This window comes from Mauremys reevesii, linkage group 2 (assembly GCF_016161935.1).
Source record: "Mauremys reevesii isolate NIE-2019 linkage group 2, ASM1616193v1, whole genome shotgun sequence".
NCBI classification, from domain to species: domain Eukaryota; kingdom Metazoa; phylum Chordata; order Testudines; family Geoemydidae; genus Mauremys; species Mauremys reevesii.
Window position 1 is genome coordinate 63,455,039 of NC_052624.1, and position 24,804 is coordinate 63,479,842.

The 24,804-nt window shown below is 37.4% G+C and overlaps 2 protein-coding genes and 1 long non-coding RNA gene across 3 annotated transcripts; 1 reads left to right on the forward strand and 2 right to left on the reverse strand.

Moving 5' to 3' along the window:
• Window positions 1-4,462: 4,462 nt before the first annotated feature.
• HOXA10 (homeobox A10) lies at window positions 4,463-7,677 on the reverse strand. Its single transcript, XM_039524887.1, has 2 exons — window positions 6,858-7,677; window positions 4,463-5,725 (listed from the first exon to the last, which is right to left on the reverse strand). The coding sequence occupies exons 1-2, from the start codon at window positions 7,675-7,677 to the stop codon at window positions 5,451-5,453; spliced, it is 1,095 nt and encodes a 364-aa protein (XP_039380821.1). The 3' UTR covers window positions 4,463-5,450.
• A 9,032-nt stretch (window positions 7,678-16,709) lies between these two features.
• On the reverse strand, window positions 16,710-19,406 carry HOXA11 (homeobox A11). Its single transcript, XM_039525192.1, has 2 exons — window positions 18,620-19,406; window positions 16,710-17,136 (listed from the first exon to the last, which is right to left on the reverse strand). Exons 1-2 carry the CDS (start codon window positions 19,302-19,304, stop codon window positions 16,904-16,906), a joined length of 918 nt encoding a protein of 305 aa, XP_039381126.1. The 5' UTR covers window positions 19,305-19,406; the 3' UTR covers window positions 16,710-16,903.
• On the forward strand, window positions 18,656-24,459 carry LOC120398129. Its single transcript, XR_005594198.1, has 3 exons — window positions 18,656-19,095; window positions 19,580-19,678; window positions 24,414-24,459. It is a non-coding gene; the product is annotated as an uncharacterized LOC120398129 (long non-coding RNA).
• The last annotated feature ends 345 nt before the right edge of the window (window positions 24,460-24,804 follow it).

Genomic DNA, 24,804 nt, shown 5'->3' on the forward strand with positions numbered 1-24,804 from the left:
AAATATGCACAAAAGCAGCAGGGGAAAAAGCATTCTCTTCCTCATCGCCGAAAGGCACCCTTCTTCTCAGTTGTACGGTAAAAAGAGCACTTGCATTATGTTGTATCACATTCTGATTAATCAAATTTATGTGCAAATCTAGGTATTTGCTGGCACGTTCTTTGACTTCTGTGCACACACTACAGCGTCAAAACTAAGCGGAGGGTTACAGTCCTATACAAAAAAAAGTGATACGGCTCCAGATCAAGTCCAGTGTTATGAATTAAACTAATGGCTGAAAAATGTGAAAGTATGACAATTGATTTAATTATCTTCTTCTGTTTATGTGTGTTCTGCTTATTTCCTGTTGTTGGAAGGAAAAAGAGACCAATGGGATGGAGAAAACATCTCTGTCAACTGCATTTGAAAAATATTATTCAGCATAGAGACCAGCAAACGGCAGAGCCACTGCGTAATAATTAAATTCATGTGTGAATATTCTGCATGCAAAAATATGTTTCTCGTTAGTTTTACATCACTATTTGGTCTCTCTCGCGCGCTCTGTTTTTGTTTCTTTTCAACTTTTCCCAACAACTACACCAGAAAGCTTACAGAGATGTAATTTTTAACAACAGTTTCTATCCTGATTTTAAATCACAAGAGCTATATGAAACTATTATTTAATACATTAGTCAAAAAAACTAAAAAAACCCAACAAAACCCCTAGAGATTGCCCAAGCGAATGGCAATCCGTCTTTTACAACATTTTTAATGCAAATAAAGTTATATGTACTTATTCTAGCTTTTTTTTATGCATGTACTTACATACCGCAATAGAAAAACAAGTCTATGTCTATTATTGAAAGACGGAACTCCACGTCATTTGTATTTATTGGGGTGAAATGTGATTGCAGAACTTACTTTTTCCAGCAAGAAAAATAATCTTAACTCCAGGAGTCCTGGATGTTTGTGTTAGAATTTGGGTTCTGAAGCTGCATCGTGTTTCATTTTTGATTGCTCACACAGATATACATAGACAGAATGTGAAATAATATGGCAGATTCTTAAACACCCTCTGTATTCCGAAAATTGCTCGCTGCAGGATTGAAGGAGCATTAGGAGACTGAAAGACACCTAGAGTTAAAATAATAATACATAATAAATAACGATATTTTCAGGCAGGTTTCTGACTAACTCACTCAGTATGTTCTCCTTTCCTTTTTCCCCTTTTATGGCGATTTTTTTAAAATAAATTTTAAGTTCTAATAATCAGGGTATTGAAATGATTAATTTAATATAGTTTGCATCACAAATAATTTTAAACTATAAGAAACATAATCACGTAGACAGTTAGATAGTCACCACTAGGAAAAGTTAATATAAAATTGGTCTGTGTATATGGTATCTCTGGATATTTAGAAGAGAAACAGTTTATCTGTAGTAATTTTAAAAAATGCTTCTGTCCTCCATACCTGTATACGGTAATCAGAACAGTAAAGCTGAAGTTTAGATACGATTTTTAAACCCAATGTAACAAAAAGGATATTGCTATTTTTAACTGAAGGGAAATAGTAAATGCAATTTATCTACTAATGCGCTATAGAACTTGCATATAGGCTTTGGCATTTGGATAAATAGTCTGTAGGAATTTTCAGTCTTAATTGAATGGGAATTGCTGGATCACCTCTTAAAGAATTTATTTCCATTGAAAACTAACCAGTCCCAGAAATTTTAAAATGGAAATGTGTATAGAACTTGAGATAAGTGCTCATGAAATTAGAATTATACACTGAACTTTTTAAATAAAGCAGAGGCAAGCCTATGTACACACATTATAACTTTAGATAGAAAGATAGAAAGATAGATAGATAGATAGATAGATAGATCGTCATACATACAGTATGTATACAGACATATACACTCAGAGTCATATGTCTGCAATTTAAAGGTTTGACTCTTTCTTTGTAAATGCATCCCTTCCTATGAGAATTTAATTATAACACAACTACATAATCAATGAAAATCCCGTTTCCAAACTATTTGTATTCACTGTAGCCTATATGAGCCCTGAAAAGTTTAAAAACGAATGATCAAAAAGGACATTCAATTTTCAAATATTTCCCAAGTCCTTGCAGCCAGAAGAAATCTTGATCATGTACGTTAAGGATAAATGTTGTGCCTGTGATCTAAACAAGGGCTGCAGCTCCTATTTCTGTTTGGTCTATGTACACAATAGCCGGCAGCCCTAGATCCCCTGCACAAGGCCCAGTGAGGTCGCTGTTGCTCATTCAGCCTCAATGGAATGTCGGCGCCTGGACCCACTGTAATAATGATCGTAACCGAGGCCTTGTGAACCACAGGGAAATGGGTTTTGGCCGATTTTAAATCACTTCTGGTTACCCCTTCACCTCCGGTAAAGTCCTTTTGTGTAATATATGATTAATCCCTGGACATATGTAGAAGCAGACTTAGATTTTAGGTACACTCACGGCTGAGACGGACACGAAATAACACAACAGTGTGCAGGCAAAAAAAAAGTGACACAATGACATAAAGTATCTTAACAAAAAAAAATGAGACTCCGTCTCTGGTCTGGTTGCAATCGCTACCTTTGCTTACTTATATTGACGCTACATTGCAAGGATAGCCGGCAGCTACACACTTTTAGCAGCGCGCAGCGCTGCAGTGTGAAAACACACACCCTGCAAAGCGCTGCAACGCAAAGCGCCAGCGCCAGTGTAATCAAAGCCCCAGCCAGCGCGCCAGCGCGCGCCGTGCGTCCCCCCGGGGGAGGGGAGCTGGACAGCGCTGGGAGGTTTTCTCCCAGCAGCGGCGCTGCTGACTACCAGCGCTTCGCAGCGCGCTGCGCGCGCGGCTGCGCCGCGCGCGCGCTTTGAAGTTTAAGTGTAGCCATAGCCTCAGAATGACAGAGTATATGAATATTGCTACGTAATTAAACTGTAACGCATTTAAAAAATCCAGCCAAAGAACAAAACAAAACAGAGCAATTGCTGAGCAGAATGTAAAGCGCACCTGACCTTGAATGGAGACGACAAGATATATTTAAAAATTCCATAAGCCAGCAGGCTTACTCAAGAACTAGCTAACCTTGAAGAATTCCCCAAGATTTCCCCCTTGGCTGCAATGTTTATTGGGAAGTGAATGAACCTTCGTTGCAGATAGGAAACAATGGCATTGGGACTTGACGCCTACAGATAGCTTCAGCTGTAAGATTTCTTCCGTAGTAAGCCAACTCGCACTATCATACCTGGTGATGATTTCAACTGAAGTAATTAAGGCAGTTTCGTGCTGCAGAGAGAAAGGTGGAGCCCCAACAACATGAAACTACCTAAACCACAGAACAGTTCTCAGCGCTCTAATTATTACGCTCCCCATAGCCGTGTTCCTTACGCAAGGATCCCGCTATAAAAATAAAACCAGAAATGTGACCAAAACATTCCACCTCCCGTCGCTCCCCCACAGCCTACACCGGTCACCGACTCCAATCTGCCTAGGATTTTTTAAAATGTATGCGTGGGAGGGGATAGTCTCTTGTGAGTTTTTCTTCTAATTCTCCATGCACATGAAAAAATGAAGAAAAGCCGTGCGCGGTAATGGTACATCATAAAAAGCTAAAGACTCGCCATAAGCCCGGGTTAAGTCTATCTCCGCCGCCCCTCCCCCCGAAAGAAAGAAGCCGTTATTCAGGCTCTATATTTTGTTCCCCCCTAGTACAAAACTCTTTATTACTTAACATGCAGCAAGGAAAGAAAAAGCATATTAAATAAGCCTGACAACATGCAGCCAGGTAGAAAGGCAGAGGATACTGATGGGTAAAAGTGGCTAGGACCTGTTTGATAAGAAGAACAAGACCTTAATACCCTCATTTACATGTGCTCACCTTTATGATTTTCTTCTGAGCCATCTGCTAAAGCTAGATTTTTCACCGTCCTTTGGAGTCAAAGACTTCAGCATATTTCAAGGTGTTTTATTTTTCAAAAAAAATAAACAAATAAAAATCAATACGCTACACTCAAGAAATAGTAATTTGCTTCCTCTGTCTATGCAGCTCCTCACTCAACTGAAACCACTCGTCCAAGACAGCAACAATCCAGATATACTAGCAAGTCATAAAACTGAACAAAAGCCGACAAACCTTACTGCACCATTGCTATATGGCCCAGACAAATTACGACCGTCTAGGTAATATTTAAATAGATTCCTAAAGTAATTGCAGGGTGTTTAGGCAACTATTCCTGTTGTAAAAGTTCTTGAAGACATAAAGTAGAACCTGAGGATAAACAGTCACAAAAAGAGGTAAAATTAAAAGGATTCATTCCACGTCTTTTATTCTTCTATGAGAACATAAACATCGTCTTTTCACGCACAGCAGCATTACAATATTAATTTATTCCGATTTAAGGTAAGTACTAGATAGAGCTAGAACTAACATTTATAATAATGATAGAATGCTTTTGCTTAAACCAGTATCGTCATTTTTATAATAATAGACATTTATACATATCTGTATTTATATTTCCCCCTTTTTTTTCTTTGCACCTACACGTTTGACCTTTTTAATGCATGTAACTTCACAGTATAAAGGATAGACGGACACATTCTCCCTCTCTCTTTGGCTCAGCAAGTCCTTCTGATGTTCAATGAACTTAGCTAGCAAAAGGGACTATTTTTTTTTGTCAAGACGGGGGGGATTGTTGTGTGCTTGTCATGCGTTACCAGCGGTAACGTCATGTATAGACAAAAATCCACAAATTCCACATATTTAAGCAAAACTACAATATGGTCAATATCTACAACCAGACAGAGTGGGTGAAATTCAGAGGTAAGTGTAATCATTTAGTCCATAAGCAACACGAGATCTTTTATATCCTTAAAGAGAAGAGGTCTCATTTTCCTGGCCAATTTTAAAGCTTCAGATATTGGTTGTTATGTTAAAGGAAAAGGAAAAGAAAACAGAGTCTAACACCAGTTCCCTTGAAGCCCTTCTTTTAAAGCATGCCTGCATTTAATTATTGGAACTCCTGCCATTTGGGGGTGAAAAAGCTGAGCTCCCATTCCATAGAACTATGGCAAGACTTCAATTACTCATTATTAAGCTATACACGGTCCACATATACCTTTTATCGTTTAAAATTGCAACGCGCCTTTAACCGGGTTTGCTTACTTTTTCAAGAGGAAAAATATATATTTGCAGCTCTTGATATCATGTCTGTGTTTCAAGGTTAAAGAAGCAAATAACATCAAGGCAATTGTAAAGGAACAAAGGCGGCACACACGGAATTTTATGCATCATTATGGCTTCCCCCTCCTGTCCCCCAGAAATAGCTATAAAGAAGTTATGGACATACTGAGAATGTATAAAATCCTTAATCCATACAGGTGCAGATTACTAAAGCCTAGGAAAATGATACTGGCTCTTTAAACCATAAAAAAATGTGTTTATAGGTTTATCAAGAAAAATTAAAGTTGGCTGTGAGCTCCCGAATTCTATTCTCTCTGTTCATTTTCTTCAGTTTCATTCTGCGGTTCTGAAACCAGATTTTAACTTGTCTGTCTGTTAGGTGGACTGTGCGGCTGATCTCTAGGCGACGCTCACGAGTCAGGTACATATTGAATAGAAACTCCTTTTCCAGCTCGAGAGTTTGGTGCTTGGTATAGGGGCATCGTTTCTTTCTGCCACTTTTTGCGGTTAGCCAGTTTGCTGCATTTTCTCCTTTTGAATTGCCTAGTTTTAAGAAAGTAAAAAAGGGACATTACCAGATGACAGAGGCAAAGGGGTTCCTCAAATTGCGCCCCCTGGTCACAGTTCTAATTTGGGGAGTCCTTGCGGGCACCTCAGCCTCTTCTTTAGAGTAGCTGGCGTTTCCTTTAAAAAATCTAGCCTCCAGAAGCCCCGGGAGATCATTAAAACTGAATGTCTGTGTTTCCATTTTCCTAATGAAAAGAATTGTTGGCTCCTACAGTGATAGAGATACGTCAGTGGTCAGTTAATTTAATGGAAGTGGCTTTTTAAATGGCTCCCCCGCCCAACCTTTGTGTTGCAGTTTAGTTTATTCTTTCTGTTTTTCAGAACTGCGGATTTAAACTTTATAAGCTGGAAGACAAGATGAGCTATTTCGCCTTATTTCCCGCTTAACTAGGAAGCTTCTACCCAGTTTTAAAAACAAACTAAGGTCCCTTTGTAGGTGTTTGTTGCTATTATTTAGATATTGATTTGTTAGTGGAGTGAGTGATGGGTTTGGTTTTCCTTTTTTGTTTAATAGAGCAACTGTATTAGATCTAAAAAAATCAATTGTAAAATGATCAGCAACTTAAAAGTCTGACAATATCGCCCACTAGGGTTTTATTTTTGCCTATGGGATCACAATAATAAATAATAACAGCCCTGTTATCTATTGAAGTCACTGAAGGATATTCGTGGAGCATTCATCAGTCTAATTTGATAGCAGTTCATAGAAAGAACATTTCAACGCGCCAGTTATTTTGAAAAGCATTCTGGATCGTAAAATATAACTTACCCCCTTAATGGGTTTATTTATTGGCACTGCCTATTGCTTATTTTGGATGCTTTACAAACATCTATGTTATCTCTTAGGCACCCTCACATCAACTGGGAAGATGGATCTCTGTTTTTCTATATGTTTAAACCGCATGCAGGTTAAGGTTTGCCCAGAGCGGAGGCTTTAACATTTAAACTATAGGATGGACATTATTTTTTACTACATCCCCACGCCCAAATATTAAAAAGTTCAGAAGGTCAGTCTGAGCGGCGCTTCTTGCCAGCTCTGCAGGCTGCTCGAATCCTCCTCTCCATTTGTGATGTAACTATCATCCTCGCACGGTTTTTATTTGCTTACCTATGGGTTCTTTCTCAGGAGAGTGTTTGCTGCTTTCTGACGGAGCTGGGGAGAGTTCTTCTGCGGTCGAAGACGAAGCCTGAGCGTCTTCCTCCCTCTGGGAGACGCAAGCCAAGGTGTTGGGGGAAGCCTCCTCCGTCTCTGTCCTCCCCGCTTCTGTTGGGACTGAAGGCAAAGATGGAGCCGCATCAAAACGAACTTGGGGCTGCGGTGTGAACTGGGAAGCAACAACTTGCCCAGCATTGTAGCTCTTGGAAGTGCCATAAGCTTGAGACAAGCGGAAGTAGCCTGGGACAGGAACCCCACTAGCGTTGTTCATGGGACAGAGCTCAGCGTTTAGCCTTGGAAAAGTAGATAGGTCTGTGGCAGCTGCACCTTTCGGACATTTGTCTGAATCATAGAGGCAGTAAGAGTTCTCCTCTTTAATGTTTTGAGCGAAAGAGCAGGAGGTAGCCTGCTGGGTTTCAGGCTCTTCCAGGCGACAGGATCTTGGGGGCTCTAGCCAGACCTCCATCCCTGACATGTAAGCATGAGACGTGGGGACCATGTTTTGAGCAGCACCTTCATTGCGTTTGCTCAAAACTGGGAAAAGTCCGCAGCTTTGCAACCCATAGGACAAATCGGCCGCCTGTGGCAAAAAGACACTACTGTTGGGATAGTAGCCGCCGCCTCCTCCTCCTCCGCCTCCTCCTCCTCCTTCCCCTCTGCCTGAGCTGATCAAGGAGTCTACCAAAAAAGAGTTTGCAGCCGGGCTCTCTGAGCATGACATTGTTGTGGAATAATTTGGCGAAGGGAGCCGATAGCCCTTTCTGGCTGACATTTCTTGTGCAAAACATGCTGAATATGATTAGAGATACCCCCGCACCACGGCAAATGCTTACAGCCAATGGAAACCCAAGCCCTACCAGCAACCCCTCCCAGTTTGGTTTCGTATGCAGAGAGCTGGTCTCAGGTCGACCTCTGTATTTAGAATATATATGTATATTAATGTGTAATATCTATTTCCATATAGACGCACACCTACATCTACCCATATCTATCTCTATAGGTAGATATAGGGTATACGTGTATGCGGAGATACAGTTGCACACTGACAAGTATAAAACAATTTCCTACCTTATTTTAGGGTTATCATACGTTATACTCTTCTATTATCACATTCACTGCTATAAAGTGGCAGAGCAGTCTGATGTTTATTATTTCCTAAAATGAAGCGGGATAAAAATAAACCTTTTATTATCACTTCTTTTCCTACAGTTGGGCTTTCCGGAAGTAAGGCGTGCTCGCCTTGTTGCACCCCCTGTGTTGTGATGATATTAATAAAGCCAGGAATCCTCTGTTTTTTTTACGGCTGGGGACTGTGACATTTTATTTGATTGCCTACTTTTTAAAAATTGTTATTATTTATCACGGACCATTTGACACTATAAAGGATTCTGGCTCCTGTAGCCTTAAATTATTAAGAAATTAGCTATTCCCAGATTACCATCACCACCAAATGTGAATTACTGTAAACTAGTCTGAAATGTACTAGAGATGAATAGTTGTTGGCTAGAGTACTGAAGAATCAATTAATAACTAATGCCATTGTGGCAGAATATTGTGATTGCCTCTTCTAATACTATGGTTCACCTTGGATTTGTCCCTAAATCTGGTTAACATTTCAAATGAAAAGACAGAAGTCACAGAGAGAATCCAAATCTAAACAGTGAAAATGGATTCCCACATGGTATCACCCGCCCTCTGTGTTTATATATCGGTAATTATGTTTTAAATTTTCTCATTTGAATCATTCACTGTGAATCTGTTAAAATGTACCGTCCGTTTCCTCAGTAAAATACTAAAACAACTAATCCTGGGATATTAGACAATGCTGTACAGTCAATGTGTAATTGTAGCGGAGCTCCTAGGCAGAGCGCAGACAGACAGGCACGCAGACCGAGCGTTGGATAGACTTTGTAATGAAATAGCTGGATGATGGTTCACTTATATCATCTCTCTTTTCTGCTATTTTAAAATCATACAACTGACTTGGAGAAATGATGGTCTTTTGTGCAAGGTCTATGGCTGCGTGGGATTTTTAAATATTTTTAAAGCATTCGGTGACACATTCCCGCTTAGCATATGGGTCTTCTGTTTAAAACACAAAGCTGATCCTCAGATCCTAGGAGCAAAGGATCGGTTGTCTTTGGCTTCCCGATGAGTACAAATAACCATTTGAAAAATAAATATTGCTCATTAAATCTTAATGCTCGCCTCATTCTGGCACCCAGTTCTGCCATAAAGCCAGCCGTAACCAATAAGAATGCCAAGGAAACAGTTAAAGTGGTCATTTGGCTTCCTTTCTGACCACGCTTGACTGTGTCAGTCAGAACAGGCAGGCGTTCAGCCATACACTCCTGCAGCGCATACCCTTGGCGTTCAAAGCATCTAGGAGAATATTACAAGAATAACAGTGTCAACTGTACTCTGTACATTTCCCCTCGATCTATTGATCTGTCGAGCCTCACGTGGTTTAATATTTTAGTGTTTGCCTGCAACGAGGAAATTCCTTTCCACATTTTGACATTCCCCTAGACAAGTTATTTTGAAACGTACAGAAAACAGCGGGACACAAATGTCAGTTTCCATGGGCAAATTAAGCTGAAGGGGCCCTCCCAAGGTTCTTTCCCTGTCAGTTGGAAACGCTGTGAGCTGGTAGAGGTTGTTACAACTTTGCAGTGCCCATAAAATCTTTATGGAAATGCTGCTTATTTTTCAAATGTTATCTAATGAGCGTTATACCATTGCTTACATACGACTGCCAAGTAGGATGTAATGATCGAATGCAGTGATCTGGGGACATCAAACAGCCTATCGGAACCCCTCTATTTTTTTCTTTTCCTGCTGTAATATTGTGTGTATTTCCCAAACTCGACTTACCCCACAATGTGTTAATGTGTGATAGACAAACCCTTATCAGATTCCTGTGAGGGCCATATCACTGCTAACAAAATTAATACCATATAAGGAACCAGTTTATTGGCTAGTACACAGGAAGGTTATTATCAATAGGCTTAGCGTTATAAATACAGATCTAAATGAAATGAAATGTGACCCTTAGTTCCAAGTTCCAAATACATTTCTCTATCCAAATCAGGTATACAATTTACACCGGGGAAGTCTGCTCTTGTGGCATGTTTATTTTGTATTTGACAAATTATATAGAAATGGATTGCAAATCTAGAAACAGTAACGCTTGAAATCCTCCCCAAACTGTTTTTTTAAATAACCAGCTAGTTTTTAACATTAAAATTAGTTTTGTAGTAAAGTGAAAAAGGATCATAGAAAAAGTATGTAAAATCCTTGGCAGCCTAAAGAAAATGATTGCAAATTTTATAAAAAGAATTGGATTTGCCTTTTTAAACAATGCTAAAGCAAAGAAATCAGGGAGATGAAATACAAGACACAGACTAATCAAAGAAAGAAAACAGGTTTTAACACAACACTTTCTTTTATCCTTTGTAGCAAAAGATCTGCCACAGAGGGATTGATTTTTAGCATTAGTAATGCTGATTACTTTAACCCAAAGGATAGTTATTCACCTATAACTTGCAACAGGAAACAGAAATCTATGCCCTTTATTGTTTTGTTTATAGTAATGAACAGTGTTGCTTTGATGGTCAAAGCACTTAGTCTAGATCATGAACTCAACTCGGCTGTGTATTATCTGTGCTTTCTTTAATCGCTAACAAGGCCAAGGCAAATAGTAACTAACATCATCAAACCCAGTGAAGTAAAACTAATAATGTTCACTTGATTCTTAACTATAAAAGCTAATGGCCAATTTTGGATAAACTAAACTAATTTGGCATGCAGCGTGTGTAGCTACTACATTTTAAACACTTAACAATGTGTCTCTTGAAGATTATCCCCACCTTAAAGAAATTTTGAATAATATTGTCTATTCCAAGGGACGAAAAATAGTTTATTCTAAGTTCTGCTTATATAAGCAAAACCATCTGGAGGTAAATACAAATAAGCAAGTACAGTTTAAAAAGCATCAAAGCAAGTAAAAGTGTTATTTGGTGGACAATCTAAATTAATGGCATACACAGACAACTAGATCAAAATAAAACCTTACCGATCTAAAAAAAAGTGTAATGGATTTATTAATAGAGTCGTTAAACTCTTTTATTGGTTAGACTAAAAATTAAAAACTAAAAGAAATAAATTAAAAAGGACAGCTCACTCTCATGCAAACTCTGGTTTGAAATTTTAAAATGCATCAAGCAAAATAATGATTTACCTCTTTCTTATTTCCTAGACAAAACAAAAGGTACAGCACTGTTAATTGGCTGGTGCTATTTTGTATGCTAATTAAAATATTCTTTTGTTTCTGACGTGGGCAAATTGCAATATGCTAAAATGTAAATCCTCCTGAAGTTTGTCATGGGCGTGTGTACGCCGCCTATATGAGTATATAGAGGTAGGTTACATTGTATAAATCTCAAAAACTAATGCAGTCAGTGAATACTTATTTAATATTAGAACTGTCAGTTGTCAGAACGGTGTATGTGTGCCAGATTTACTTTTCTTTCTGGATTTGATCCAAAGAAGGCGGCTTTCAATCAGGAGGTTTAGAAACCGTGTCTATGCCAAGAAAGGTGATAAATGACTAGCTCACTAATTTTTATCTTTACTAGAAATTGTTTCACGCTATAAGGGACAAAATGAACCTTGGGATGTTTTAGCAGGTTATCCTTTTTTAAATTGAGGTTGCAATTTAATTTGTTTTCCAGCCGTCTGAAGGCCTTCTATCTTCTGAATATATTTTGTGTGCCGTTTTACTAATTTTGATTAGCAATGTATTTTGCATATAACTCTGATGAGCCCTCTCCGAAGTATAGACCCTTATGATTACTATACAGTATAAAAAATTACACCAGAACAATTTTTAAGGATTTACCTAATCACTAACCTCCGTGAGACCGCTGCCTTCTAGTGCTTTCTAATGTCTATGTAGCCCTTAATACGGTACAGACGTAGAGCTCTGTCTTTTAATATAGATTTAGGACAGACAATAATATTAAACATTTAAAGTTATATAGCTACTGTCTTTTTTGCGACTACCTTCTCCTTAAATGCAATTTTGATGTAAAGTATAAGTATCCCTTTTCGAGGTGGAGGCAGCTTGAGAGCTAGCTAGATTGTTAGATAGATATTGGCCTCAAATTGCAATTTTAGACCATTAGATGAAAAGGGTGTGACAAAACATTATGAAAAACCTCCCCTTATAGGAACTGGTATCACTAGCACGCGAAATAGAATTGTGTCCATGAATAATTAACGCAAAGTAAACACTGAGTTTCTTTTAGACTCTTTCCTCCAAAACACGCGATCCCAAACCATGTGAAATAATAAACAGTTATTGTAAGAAGCAAGCTTGTTTTTTTTAAATATTGTCCTATGACCAAGACCATCAGTAAACAATTTGTAACCAGAGGGCGCTTTAACTACCGCTGGGGTCTCTTTGATTTATTCATTTGAGTACTGAATGGGGGAAGGGAACAACAAGGAAAATATTTTATCAAATATGCTAAACCTAACCTGACTGGTGTAAAATAGAATTTACTAAAAGGGCTTTCGGTATTCGTCCCGCTTTAATATTGAGGTGCCTTTTTAAGCATTGATGCCTATCCGCGGAAGTAAAAAATATCAAAATTCTTGTACTTTTAATGTAATATATTTGCTTAATACATAGATTCTGATAATGATCTAAAGTACATTTCATAATGATTGCATGTGGGTTTTTAACAATTCACTCAACATTTCTCTAAACATGTTTTAAATTATCTTTTCGTGCAAAATATTGCAGACCAGTTTCATTAGTCTCGTTTTACGATTGCATAGTATTACAATCAAGAAGCAAAGTTTAAATTAACTGTATTTTGAATCTTATATTTAAAAGCAAAGTACTCAGCCTATAGTACCCTGTGTACTAAAATATGCGGCTAAACTAGTGAATTCACATAGAACCACACATTTTTCAAATGCAGACTTTATAAAAAAGAGTGGAAGTGTAGAAACAGGAGAAATAACCAGAAGTACAGTAGCTGCTAAATTACACGTTGAAGATACGTTAGAGACTACATCCCAACTCACGCCTTAGAAAATGGGTATGTTTGACCTGTATCCATCTGCAACAGTGTTCTGTGATAGATAGATAATGAATATTTTAAAGTTATTCAAACACTCACTTAATACGCAATCAAATATGTTATTCCTTGTGCAAGTGACTTTAACTATACGTGTACGAACATCTATTTCCAGCTGCAACTAAGAAAAGAGTAAAGTTTGCCTCAGAATAGTGACGTTTTAAAACAAATATTGTCCTAGCCATTCCATTAAAATTTTGACCAATAAGCAAATTACGGTTCAAGTCCAATAAGAACATCAAAATTACCTGTCATTTTCAGTGTATGTTATCATAGCTCTATTTGACTGAAGACTCTTAGTGTTCTACACATAAATGTCAAGTTTCATCATATTTCCAGTGCAACAATTTATATAATTGGAAGAAATCTACAGTATTCTTCTGAAAAAAATTCCCCATAACGTGGATTTTTCCATACTGTTAGCCAAAACTTTATTAAGTAAAAGAAAATTAGTCAACTAAAACTTAGAAAGTCTCTTAAATATTCTTTCATGTATTAAGTTTCATAACCAACTTTTTTGAATAGTTTTCCTCCCTATAGTTCTCCTCCAAAATGCTTAACTGAAACAAAACAAATAAAGCTCATGCAAACTTTCCAAGAACTAGTTTGATAACAGCTCATTCCATTTTAATTTCTGTACATATGGCAGATCTAAGCACTTACCTTCATGCTTTTTCTAACCAAAGTCAATCGGGATTAAATTTTTCAGGAATGCCTTGAGAAATGTTTAACTTCATGTGTCAAGTAAGCAATCCACTGAAGCTACTTTTGCCAACCGTAGCATACAAAGTGCAATAATTTAACGTGCTGCTGCTAGAATGTAAAGTGAACAAAGGCCAAGATTTTTTTTTCCAGGGGTTCTCTTCTCCCTCTGCGGCTTTGACATTGATCTGAAGCACGCCATCTAGTGGCAATCGGGCACCTGAGGCACAGTGACTGAGAAACGAATTCAGATTCACTATTCTAATAAAAGGATGCTAGAGACTGGGTCCAGACAAGCGTTATTCAGATCTAATTTCTATATCTAAGAAAGTGCTGAGACCTTCTGCTTAGTTTATAGCAGGGCATTCCATATATGCAAATGAACAAGTCATGGACACTTTTTATAATCACATTGTCACAGCAACACAGAGGATGCGTTTTTACTGGGTTAGGAAATCAAACCCCAACCAGAGAAACGCCATGGCTCAACTGCTTCCAGGAGTAGCCATGAATACCAGTTAATTTTTAACTAGGAAAGGAAGCTTCTTGCTAAACACTCACTGCCATTCATCTCTCTCTCTCTTTCTGTCTCTCTCTCTCTCTGTATCTATCCGTCCATCTCTTTTAAAACTTGCATACCATTGTGGCATTCTAGACAAACAAACAAAGAAGCAAACTGCCCTTTTTCTCATTTTTTTTAAACATTTCTTTTGACGAGACGTTGTCTGACTGGGTGGGGGTTGTCAACCAGAGGTCCAGAGCCATTTAGCCCTTCACCTCAAGGTTATGGGTGATGTCCAAAGCAATACAGAAGTTCAAAGCCAGTAAACAATTCAAAAACAGAATGCACTTTCTTTTCCTGATTAAGATTAGGACAAGGATTAGAGATTAAAATTCCATTCTCCGTACCACAGACTCATCTAGACATTGTTTTCCCAACTTTTGTTTCCCCCCCCCTTCCATATCAAGGACAATTTCATACAGCCCAGTTCCACCACTCTCACGCATGGAAGGCTTTTAGAAGAAAACAATGTTCTCACTCCTTTACACACACGTCAGCTCATTTTAATATTCGCTTTAGGGTTATGGTGATAAAATGTTCCCAAATATTACTGATACTAAAAATAAGTTTAAAATGGTTCGTCCAGACATGTGTGGTCTGAAATAAACAATATATTTTTAATTCCTAGAACATAACAAGTTATTGTCTTGTGTGTATTTTACAGCTGAGAACAAAGACGTGATATTTACAGTGAATTACCAAAAGCATTATTTTTCCTCTTTTTAATCCATTGAAATTTAGATTTATATGAGCTTTGGTCTGCATGTTTATTCACCAGTGTGAACATTGTGCTTTAGCTGATAGTGAAGGATTAGAAAAAATAGGCGTGTAACTTGCACAGTAGATTTTGATTGTAAAATTTAGATTAGATAAAACAATACACAGTAATGTAACACCAAAATAAAAACATAAAGTTTCCATTTTTTTATTTCCTTGTGCGCTGTTCCATTGTATACATGCAACCAAATACTTTCGCGTATTAAAAGAAAACTGTATATACATATAGATCATAGATATTGAAAACAGTGATGTAATACAAAGATATTGCATTTTGTGAACTGTGTAAAAAGAAATTACATCCATTTAGTAAGCTGATTGTTCAAAAATAATTATCACCAATTTGTTGCTCATGTAGAGAAAAAAAGGCACCCTCTCATCTCAAAGGGGAAAAAAACTATGTAAAATGTATTAAAACAAAATAGGTAATGTTTTTTATTTACAAGTCTTGTAAAACACTGTTCCTGTATGAAATATACATTCACGTACTCTCAACAGCAAATTACTTTAACGATAGAATATCGTATCCTTTGTAAACTGATATAGAATTTTAAATATTTTTTAAATTGCATTTTTCTCGCTTTGGTTCCTGCAGGACAATATATATATTTATATATATATATATATATGTATATGTTTAAAATAACTCCGAACAACTATCCATTCTTTGTATATGTCGCCTGAGGGACGAAGTAGAGCTCATGACATTTAAAGTAGACAACAACATATGAAAACAAAATTACCATATTTACATTGTTCGGCTTCTGAATAAATTCCTTACAAGCAACCTTCTAAAGAAACAGAAGATTAAATTAGTTTGGTGATTCAAATGTTAGTGCATCGTACAAATCCAAGTTACAGTTAAGTGTTGTGTGGTATTTACCAAACTCTCGTTCGCCACAGGTATTTCCTGAAGAAAGTTTGTGAGCCAGAAGCCAGAAGGTTATTTTTTTATTTATTTTTTCTTTTAAAACTTTGGAATTCATTTTACCATCTTTTTAACGTTTAAATATGGGCATCATGATTAGTTTTTAAAAGGATGGCAAGGTATAGACAGTTGTTATAAATAAATCGAGAGCTAATATGACAACTGCTAAACATTTTATTTTCAGTGATTGTTTCTTTACGATATATGGCAAATTTATGCCTGACATATTTTTAAAGTAAATAATCAAGTCTTTCATATCACACACCCCCGCACCCAATAAAACACGATTATATCCATCACTTCGTCTGTACTATAACTTTCTTGATTGGCTTTGTAAAGGAATATGTATTTATTTTTATTTAAATCAATTAGTAATGGAGCACTGCTCTAACATAGAAATTCTCTTCCGAAGGAAAAAAATATTATTTTGCGAAGCTTTGTTTTGCAGTGGTCCTCAGCACGTAAACTCGACATGTAATTTCCACACACACATTCCACAGTAAAACAAGGGAACAAGATAAACAATAGTTAAACAGTGAATAGGCAAAGTTTCACTTCCCACTTTTAATTACTGAAACCAGAACAGAACGAGCGGAAGTGTCTGTAAAGGTAAGAGGTATGAATTTTGCACTCAGAACAAAGATTATGGCTGGCCTGTTGGCGCTAGATGCCATGTGTGTCAGCATCAAATCAATTCCAGTTGATATGTAAATATCAAAAATTAAAAAATTAAAAGTCCAGAGTTGATTTACATGTATGTAAAATCATAGGTCTCATAGTCCCGTCAGTTACACACCTCCTTCTTAAATGTAACCCTGTGGCTTGACCTTGTCAAGGGCGAAATCTGAATTTAATCTCATTTTGAAAAACGCTATGAGTTTTAAAGTAGTGGATTAGCTGAGTAATATTGTAATCGGTCCCTGTTAATTTTTTTTTCTTTCATTCTTCTGTTTTGAAACCATATTTTTACTTGACGGTCGGTCAAATTGAGCATTCGGGAAAGCTGGAGGCGTTTCTCTTTGTTTATATAGACACTGAAGAAAAATTCTCTTTCTAATTCTCTAATCTGATATTTGGTGTACGGGCATCTCTTTTTACGGGTACGTTGTCCACCTGTGGAATGAAAAAAGGCAGAAGTGTTTGAAACTTGGTACTGGGAAAAGCTCAGTCAAGGGGTAAATCTGGGAAGTCTTTTGCCTACTCCCTGGGTATAACGGTTAGGTCCTATTCTACAGGCTAGCTCTTTACCTTACCGGGCTTTCTATGAGGAAAGGGCACAGAATGTGCAGAGCCCACATTTCTTCATGTGAAAAAGCAATGATGGCAAACACCGTGTCACTTTGGCAAAGGGGGACAGGCATAATACAGAACAAGTATTAGAGTACCTTATTAGAGTACATTATTTCTGCCTGCACTTTTCAAAAGCTATATGCGATGCTTGGTGCCATGGTGTGACAGACTCCACAAACAGCTGCACATAGACATTTCTGTTTTAATCACCTGGTTCACTCCAGCTGACATTATGTTAGCAGGGTTAGTAAACACATTTGCAACCCCAGTCTTTCTCCAGACTATTACAATTGATTTTTACTCTGTCTACAGATCCTGGCTTTACATTTCCATTAATGTGTTCCCCCCTCTCTTTTTTTTTAATCAGTGGAAATGGCACTGCGTCTAAGGCTGCTATTAAATCGTTGCATTCTGATTGACTCCGCTGTTTTTTAAAATGCAGGTATATAGCTATAATAGCAATGTCGTCTCTCAATTTGCCACAGTAGGCTTAAAGTTCAGTACGAAGAGTAGTTCTGTTTGGAAGGTTTTCAAGGTTCAAAAGCTCTTTAAAACTAAATATTGGTCTTATCCATTTTAAAAAAAAATCTTCCTTTTCTGGTACAGGCCACTGTAGAGGTATTTTTCAAAGTTGTTTACTTGCTTTGCCTTTTAAAAAACACATATAAAATCAGACTTTGACAGATTGAAAAACAATTGTAAGTAACAGACTGTTGAACAGAAGGCAACACGTAATTGCCATAATGCCTAGGTAAAATGGCTTCCTTTAGACAAAAAGGCCAGCTTTAGGTTAATTTGTTTCTTTTAATATATTGCTACAGTTCAGGCGGCTACTTTATCTGCTAAACACTATGCTAGTGCAATCGTTAAAATGGTGATGGCTTTGAATTCAGCCCCTAACTAGACTTCTGGTGCAACACATGGCTTTTATAAAATCACTGAATTACCTTGATATCAAAGGAGTCAGGATCCCTTTTTGGTGACTTTACAGGCACAAATGTACGTTATTATATTTTCGAGAGTTTGACCACAGAGCCCCTTTTTATTATTATTTAAACAAAAAGAAAAAAAAGGGAAGGAAAACGATTTTTTTTAAGGCATCCATTGGCCGGTGGGTATTTCACGGCCAATTTCAGCACTAAACACGTGATCTTGCCGTTTATAACAAAGTTTTGTTGGGGGAAATCTAAAGGCCCTTCATAAACCTTATATGCTTATAAAACAGCATATAAAAATTTAACAGCGGTGGTGCGCTAGATTTCAAACTCCCTTTCATAAAGCGCTTGGGCGCTGCCTTTATACGTACTGGAGCTGCTGGATTTCTCCTCATTGTTGCCGGAAGATGACTCCGGGCTGCTGCTGCTCTCTGTCCTCCTCCGCCTCTCCTTCTCCTCTGCTGCTGCTGCTGCTACCGCCTCTCTGCTGCAGCCGCCTTCCGAACTTGAAGTTGCAGTAGCTGTCGCAGACATTTTCTCGCCATTCTTGTCTCCCGAATAGTCCGCCGAGGACAGGTTTTCCGTGGTGCCATACGCCGTCTCGAAAAACTGGTCGAAAGCCTGGGGCAGGACCCCGTTCCTCCCCACCGTGCTATAGAAATTGGACGAGACGGTGGTGGTGGGGTGGTAGACGTTTGCTGTGTTTTTGCCGAACATCTCGCCCATGCTAGCCGTGTTGGTGGCAGGCAGGCAGTCTCTGTGCATGATCTCCTCTGCTGAGTAGCAGTGGGGCAGATTGTTCCTGGGGTGCCATTTACTGGCGGGGTCAATGGCATACTCCCTGAAGGTAACTTCTCTCACAGGTTGGACCTGGGGTAGGTTGGAAGAGTAGGAGTATGTCATAGGGCGAGAAGACGGGGTCTGGGGCAAAAAAGAAGGGAGGCTGGAGAAATCAGGACCCGAGACGTAGTAAGTACAACTTGGCAAATACATGTTAGAGGAACAAGGAACACGCTCATCAAAATCCATCATTAGGCTACCTCGGGTTCTCCGCATTAGCTGAGCTTAACATGATTCTCTAATGCAGCTGCCTCTTTGAAGCAGATCCGTGAAGTAAGAAATTTGGAGACGTAAGCTGACGTGGAAATCTATCCCCATCCTTAGCAGGGAGGTGCTGGTCATGTGACCAAATGTTGAAATTGACAAGCTGAAAGTATGGGCCCTTTTTTCTTTGTAGCCATCTCAGGGGAAGCAACAGATCGTCACTTTGGTATTCTCACCAAAAGCACGTAATCTAAAATATAACTCATGTTTTCCTTGTTCACCCTCAGAGAACAAAAAGACGCATGACATTTTTTCCTACTTATCAGTTTGACCAATTGCACCAGGTCGCTGTGGAGTAGAAAGAATTAGCAATTCCCACATGTTAGGTGAGACCTTTTTTATTTGTATACAGTATTTGCAAAAAAATCAAGAGAAATTAAATGATTGTTTTTTTCCTGCCATCTGATTTCTAGCATTGAATGCTTCCAAAGCAATCGGTCGGTATTTTTTTGTTTGTGCAGAAGATAGTCGCCCTGCAGGGTTTTGCTTGGAAGAATGTGCCAGGGTCAAGTCTGTACTGATTTTCATGGTGAATAGATTACATGCTCGCATTCATGTTCACTTCCGAAGCGCTTAGTGTCTTCCTTTCCTTTTTAACATATTAACCTCAAATACCCTGTCCGGTTTTATCCAAGTTTTGCTAGAGATATTTAATAACATTTTATTCCCATCGTGAAGGTTCTCTTTTTGCCGTTTCTCCAAAGCGTTGCTTTCTTTATTTGCAATGTTAGGAAGTCCTTTAAATTCCAGACCACTGCGTAAAGAGGGCATCTGATCTCTTTGCCTAAACAGTGCTGCTAAATACCTGGGAAACCAATGGATGTTGGGCTATTCCGATTTCACAAATATTCTATGTTTAATTGCCAGAAGCCTTGTTAAAAATATTTTTTCATCCTATTAACCCCTAGAAACAAACTTGCAGCACCCAGATACTTTTATTTTTTCTTCAGACCATCGCTGGACGTTGAGATCTAGATAAACCTATTTTAAAAACGTAGTGAAGCTTTTACTAGTGTTGCATGAAGGGGATGATGTGGAAAGCGGATTGTACAGGGCAGAGACTAAAAAGTATTTCTCTGCCAACAAAAATGCACATCCCATCGAATGATCTTTGCCAAAGAAAACAGAGAAATAAGCCAGCACCTTTTGAGGTATGAACAACCTTAAGCTGTTGAAAAAAATGTTTTTTTCCTATTCTGCTTATCGAGATCAGAAAAGAAATATTTAGGTTCTGGCTCATTTTAATCAAAACAGTAAAACAGAATTACACTAAGGCCACAAATTGTGAAGTTGGTGTAATTAAGAAATTGGAAATATTTCACCATCTCTGTTCCTGTGGACCTGGGCGAGCAATGGAAGGAAAACTAAAAATATGAAGATAACATTTTTGATTTTTTTCTACGTCCACAATGTAGTGGAAGTATTTATATATCAGGGGAAAGTTCTATTGTAAATTTTGGAGTTCTTCGGTATTTAAATGTCAACATCGATTTGTTTATTTATTGCTTAGCTTATCGTAACTGACTTAATAACAAATCTTATCATGTTGTGCACTGACTAAATATTCCCATTATGTATTTTCGCTAAATTATAGTTAACTATTACATTTGAATTCAAGCTGTAAATATCAACATTATCAAGTAATTACTTTGTAGTGGAGTAAACTAATTTATTAGCATTAATGTTTATATGCCTTTTTTATTTTACAAGGGTTACGAATCACAAATCAAATGCTCTGGACATATCCCTTTAATGAACTCTTTATTTTGGTGTGCTGCAAGAACTTTTATGCTCCCTCAGTGTTTGGGAGCTGAACTTGAAATTATTAATTAATCTTCAAGCTTGACATATTTGCCAGAAAGTGGATGGAAGTAAGAGATATGCATGTCATCAGAGTGCTACCTGAAGACTCCATTGTCGTTTGGGGATTGTAAAAATGATTTTAAGCCGCAAAAGAACTCTGCAGCATCCATGCTTAGTCTTCTTCCTTAATTCTACACTTTTGCCTCTATGTAGTTTCCCCTTTGCCTTTTTACCAAAAAGAAAAAAGAAAAAGAAGAAAAAAAGACTCTTTTGCTCTCTGAGTACTGTTCATCTCCCTCCTCCCTCCCTTTCAATTCTTGATATTAAAATCTATTCTCCCCTTCCAGACAAAAGGAATGTATAAAGGATTTCAGCGATTTTGAGATAACAAAGGCGCCACCATTGCAGAGGTTCGCCCCGCCTCTGTGTGATGGCAAACAAATTCTTGCACTTGTATTAGGGCTTTTAAGGCTATAATTGAACACGGCGCGTCTAGGAGAACCGAAACCAGTTCTAGACTGACCTGCGGTTTTATAGCACTTTTGGCAGTCAACTTCAGCTTGTGTCAGAACAGACATGACAGAGCTGACCAACGGTTAATCGGGAGACACCACCTACTTGGAATCGCTGCAGTCCCCTCATAATTAAATAAATCTCAAACCTTGGGGATAGAACGGGCTGCAGTTCTGAAAAAAAGGTTTGTATGTGGCTATTTCCTGCTCCTATTTACATTCAATTTCTGTCGTGCAGTTAAAGACTCTGACTTGCTGTTTTCATTTATGCCTATTTGAAACAAAGGGAAATCATGGGATGAAGGCAAGAACGCAATTAATAATGCAAGTCCAGCTAACATTATATTAAAGGACACTCACAGCCTATGCAGAATATACATGCTTAGTTTTGATGGTTTGCTATGTATTTTCCCTGAGAAGTAGGGTACTTAGTCTGTTAGAACATGCTTTAACACGAGAGAAAACAAAATGCATCCTGACAAATGATTACATCTGTAGAACAATTAGAAACGATTATTGAAAAGATTTAAGGGTGCAGCTAGTGTAAGAATAAGCAGACACCCAAGACGGGGTTAGTTCTCTGCTTTATTTGCTGCTAAGTGAAACAGACATAATGTACGCGTAAAGCCCAGGAATGTCTGGGTAATTGCAGTAAGACTGCTCTTATGTTGCTATTTCAAACACAATTATACTGTTTATTATTTTGTCTAATTCTGAATTGCTCTTTTAATACAGTCATTGGGACTTCCGCGTTTAGAAAGCAAATAACACCGTTCATTGCCCCTGCTAACCACAGTGAGAACAGCAAAAACAAAAGAAAGCATTTCATTTTGAGAAGCAAAATGCATTCAGTCCTCTTTTACAACTATTTCGTCTGACTGAGAGAGGGCAATGTGTATAATCAAGTTATGTGCTTTGCAACTGCGCTGCATGTCATTCTAGATACATTTAACAATGGACGCAAATATCGCTAATAGGTGAATGCACTTTATAAGCAGATTGGGTCATGTCTACCTATACAAAGCGAAGAAAAACTAATCCATACTTTGGAGCGATATAAACAAAGCTAGGATGGCACGTCCAGAGTTTGTATATATCTGGTGTGCAGAAGGAACTTTTAAAGACAATATAGGGGATCTTTAAAAGGTCAAGTTCTATAATGTGTAAAATGTTGCCACTTTGTATAATATTTGTAGGGGGTTTCATAAAAACAAATCGCACTATAATGTATATTAAATATTAGGGTGAATACCCGTGTTTCACAGTAGAAGTGTATACTAAGTGTAATTTATATGTAAAACGAGTTAACTAAAATATTACACTTTATTGATTCTTGAAAATTAGCCTATTTTCAATAAGCATGCTTTTTGATAGAATTTTGATATCTCCAAAATTATGCACTAATTAATTATTACAGCATATGGCTATTGTATGCTTTTCTTTCTATATACATGCAGTTATTATAGTAGGGCAATATTAGGAAATATGCAACATATTTCGGCCAACAAAAACCTCATAACTACTTTCTTTCTAATTAAAATTGCCTATAAGGTCGCAACACTTTGAAAAAAAAATGTCTTAAATGTAATTGTTTAAATTTCCTGACGATTGTTTGAATTAAACATTATTTAAGACTTACTAGTTCTCTACTCAGCTATTTTTCGCTTTTCCTTTTGGACCACTATAGTACTGAGCTATACGGTAATAACCAAAATATAGTTTTTCACCTAAACACATTTCTTTATCATTTTAAGAAAAAATAATTGTAACAATATTTTGATAATGGATTTCAAACACTAATACCTCAGCTATTACAGCTAGTAGGGATTTATCAAAAGAGCAATGCATTTCCAAAATTATGATATGGAATAGTTTCTTTATTATTCAAAACCAGGCGCTACTTAATTTTAGTCATATTATGGAGGTGCAAATTTATGTATAAAGAGAAAGCAAATGTAAATACAAAACTGAGTCACAGTTCAACTGAAGTCTTGGTATATTTAACGGTATTAAATTAGTTATGACGAATAAGCTTTTAAAAACAATTTTTACTTACCAAGTTGGAGACTGTACATGATTTTATTAGCATTGAAAATGTTGTATGTTAAAGTTACAATGTTTGGAAAAATGATTTTCCTTTATCGTGGTCTCTTTTAATACTTAAATAAGACTTCCGACGATATGAATAAAGCTACACGATTTTAGCATTTATCAAGAATATTTCAAATTTACTTAGAATGATGCTCGATATCCATTAGCTGTTACTGAAAGTAAGGCAACATTCCGATAATTGTAAGAAATATAAACACAGAGGTGTTTCTCTTTTTAACAAGGAATTTATTCTGCTAAATAGAATAATCTCTTTCAACTGTTATTTCCTGTTCTTTTTAACCAAAATATTAGATATTATTTATAACATACCACAAGCACCGTTTTAAGTGCTGAGTCTTTCTCTCATTATTCTGTTTCCGAAAACGTGTTTTCCTGGAAAGCGTCGAGACCCAGAGTATACATTTGCCTACAATGTCATGGTATTTTTGTGTACCATCTGTAAGAGAATCGAGGCAGGTTCAAAAATAAGGTAGGCATACGGAGGTGTTATATTGGACGTCTAGGTGTTTCTGAAATTGTTTGACTGTCAACCGTACCATAAATATCTTCCTTTCTCTACTTGATTGTGCAGCTATATTTTCCCAATACATGAAAACATACAGTAACTAATTTATTTCCATGTATCCACATACAGGTGCAAGAGACTTCTGACAAATGTGGGGCGCAGGGGATAGATGTCCAAACCAGTTGTTCTAAAGTGTCTGCGAAAGCAAAATTCTTCGGGTGTTATCTTTTGATGTAGAAAGCCAGACACTTTTAACTGAGTTCCACCCATATTCAAATCCACAGATGACTAGGATAATTAACGTCACCTGTAGTAAACAGGTTCCAATCACCTTTCATGAAGATGTATTTTATGTGGAATTAATCATAGTTGTTTAGACACTATCTGCAATATTTATTTCAATATACCTAGTTATAAAACAATAAGACTATACCTCAATCCTTACATAAAATGTACAGACTCTTGATCTCCTGATGCAAAGTCCACAGAGATTTGACCCACAACCGTTTGCTTACAAAAT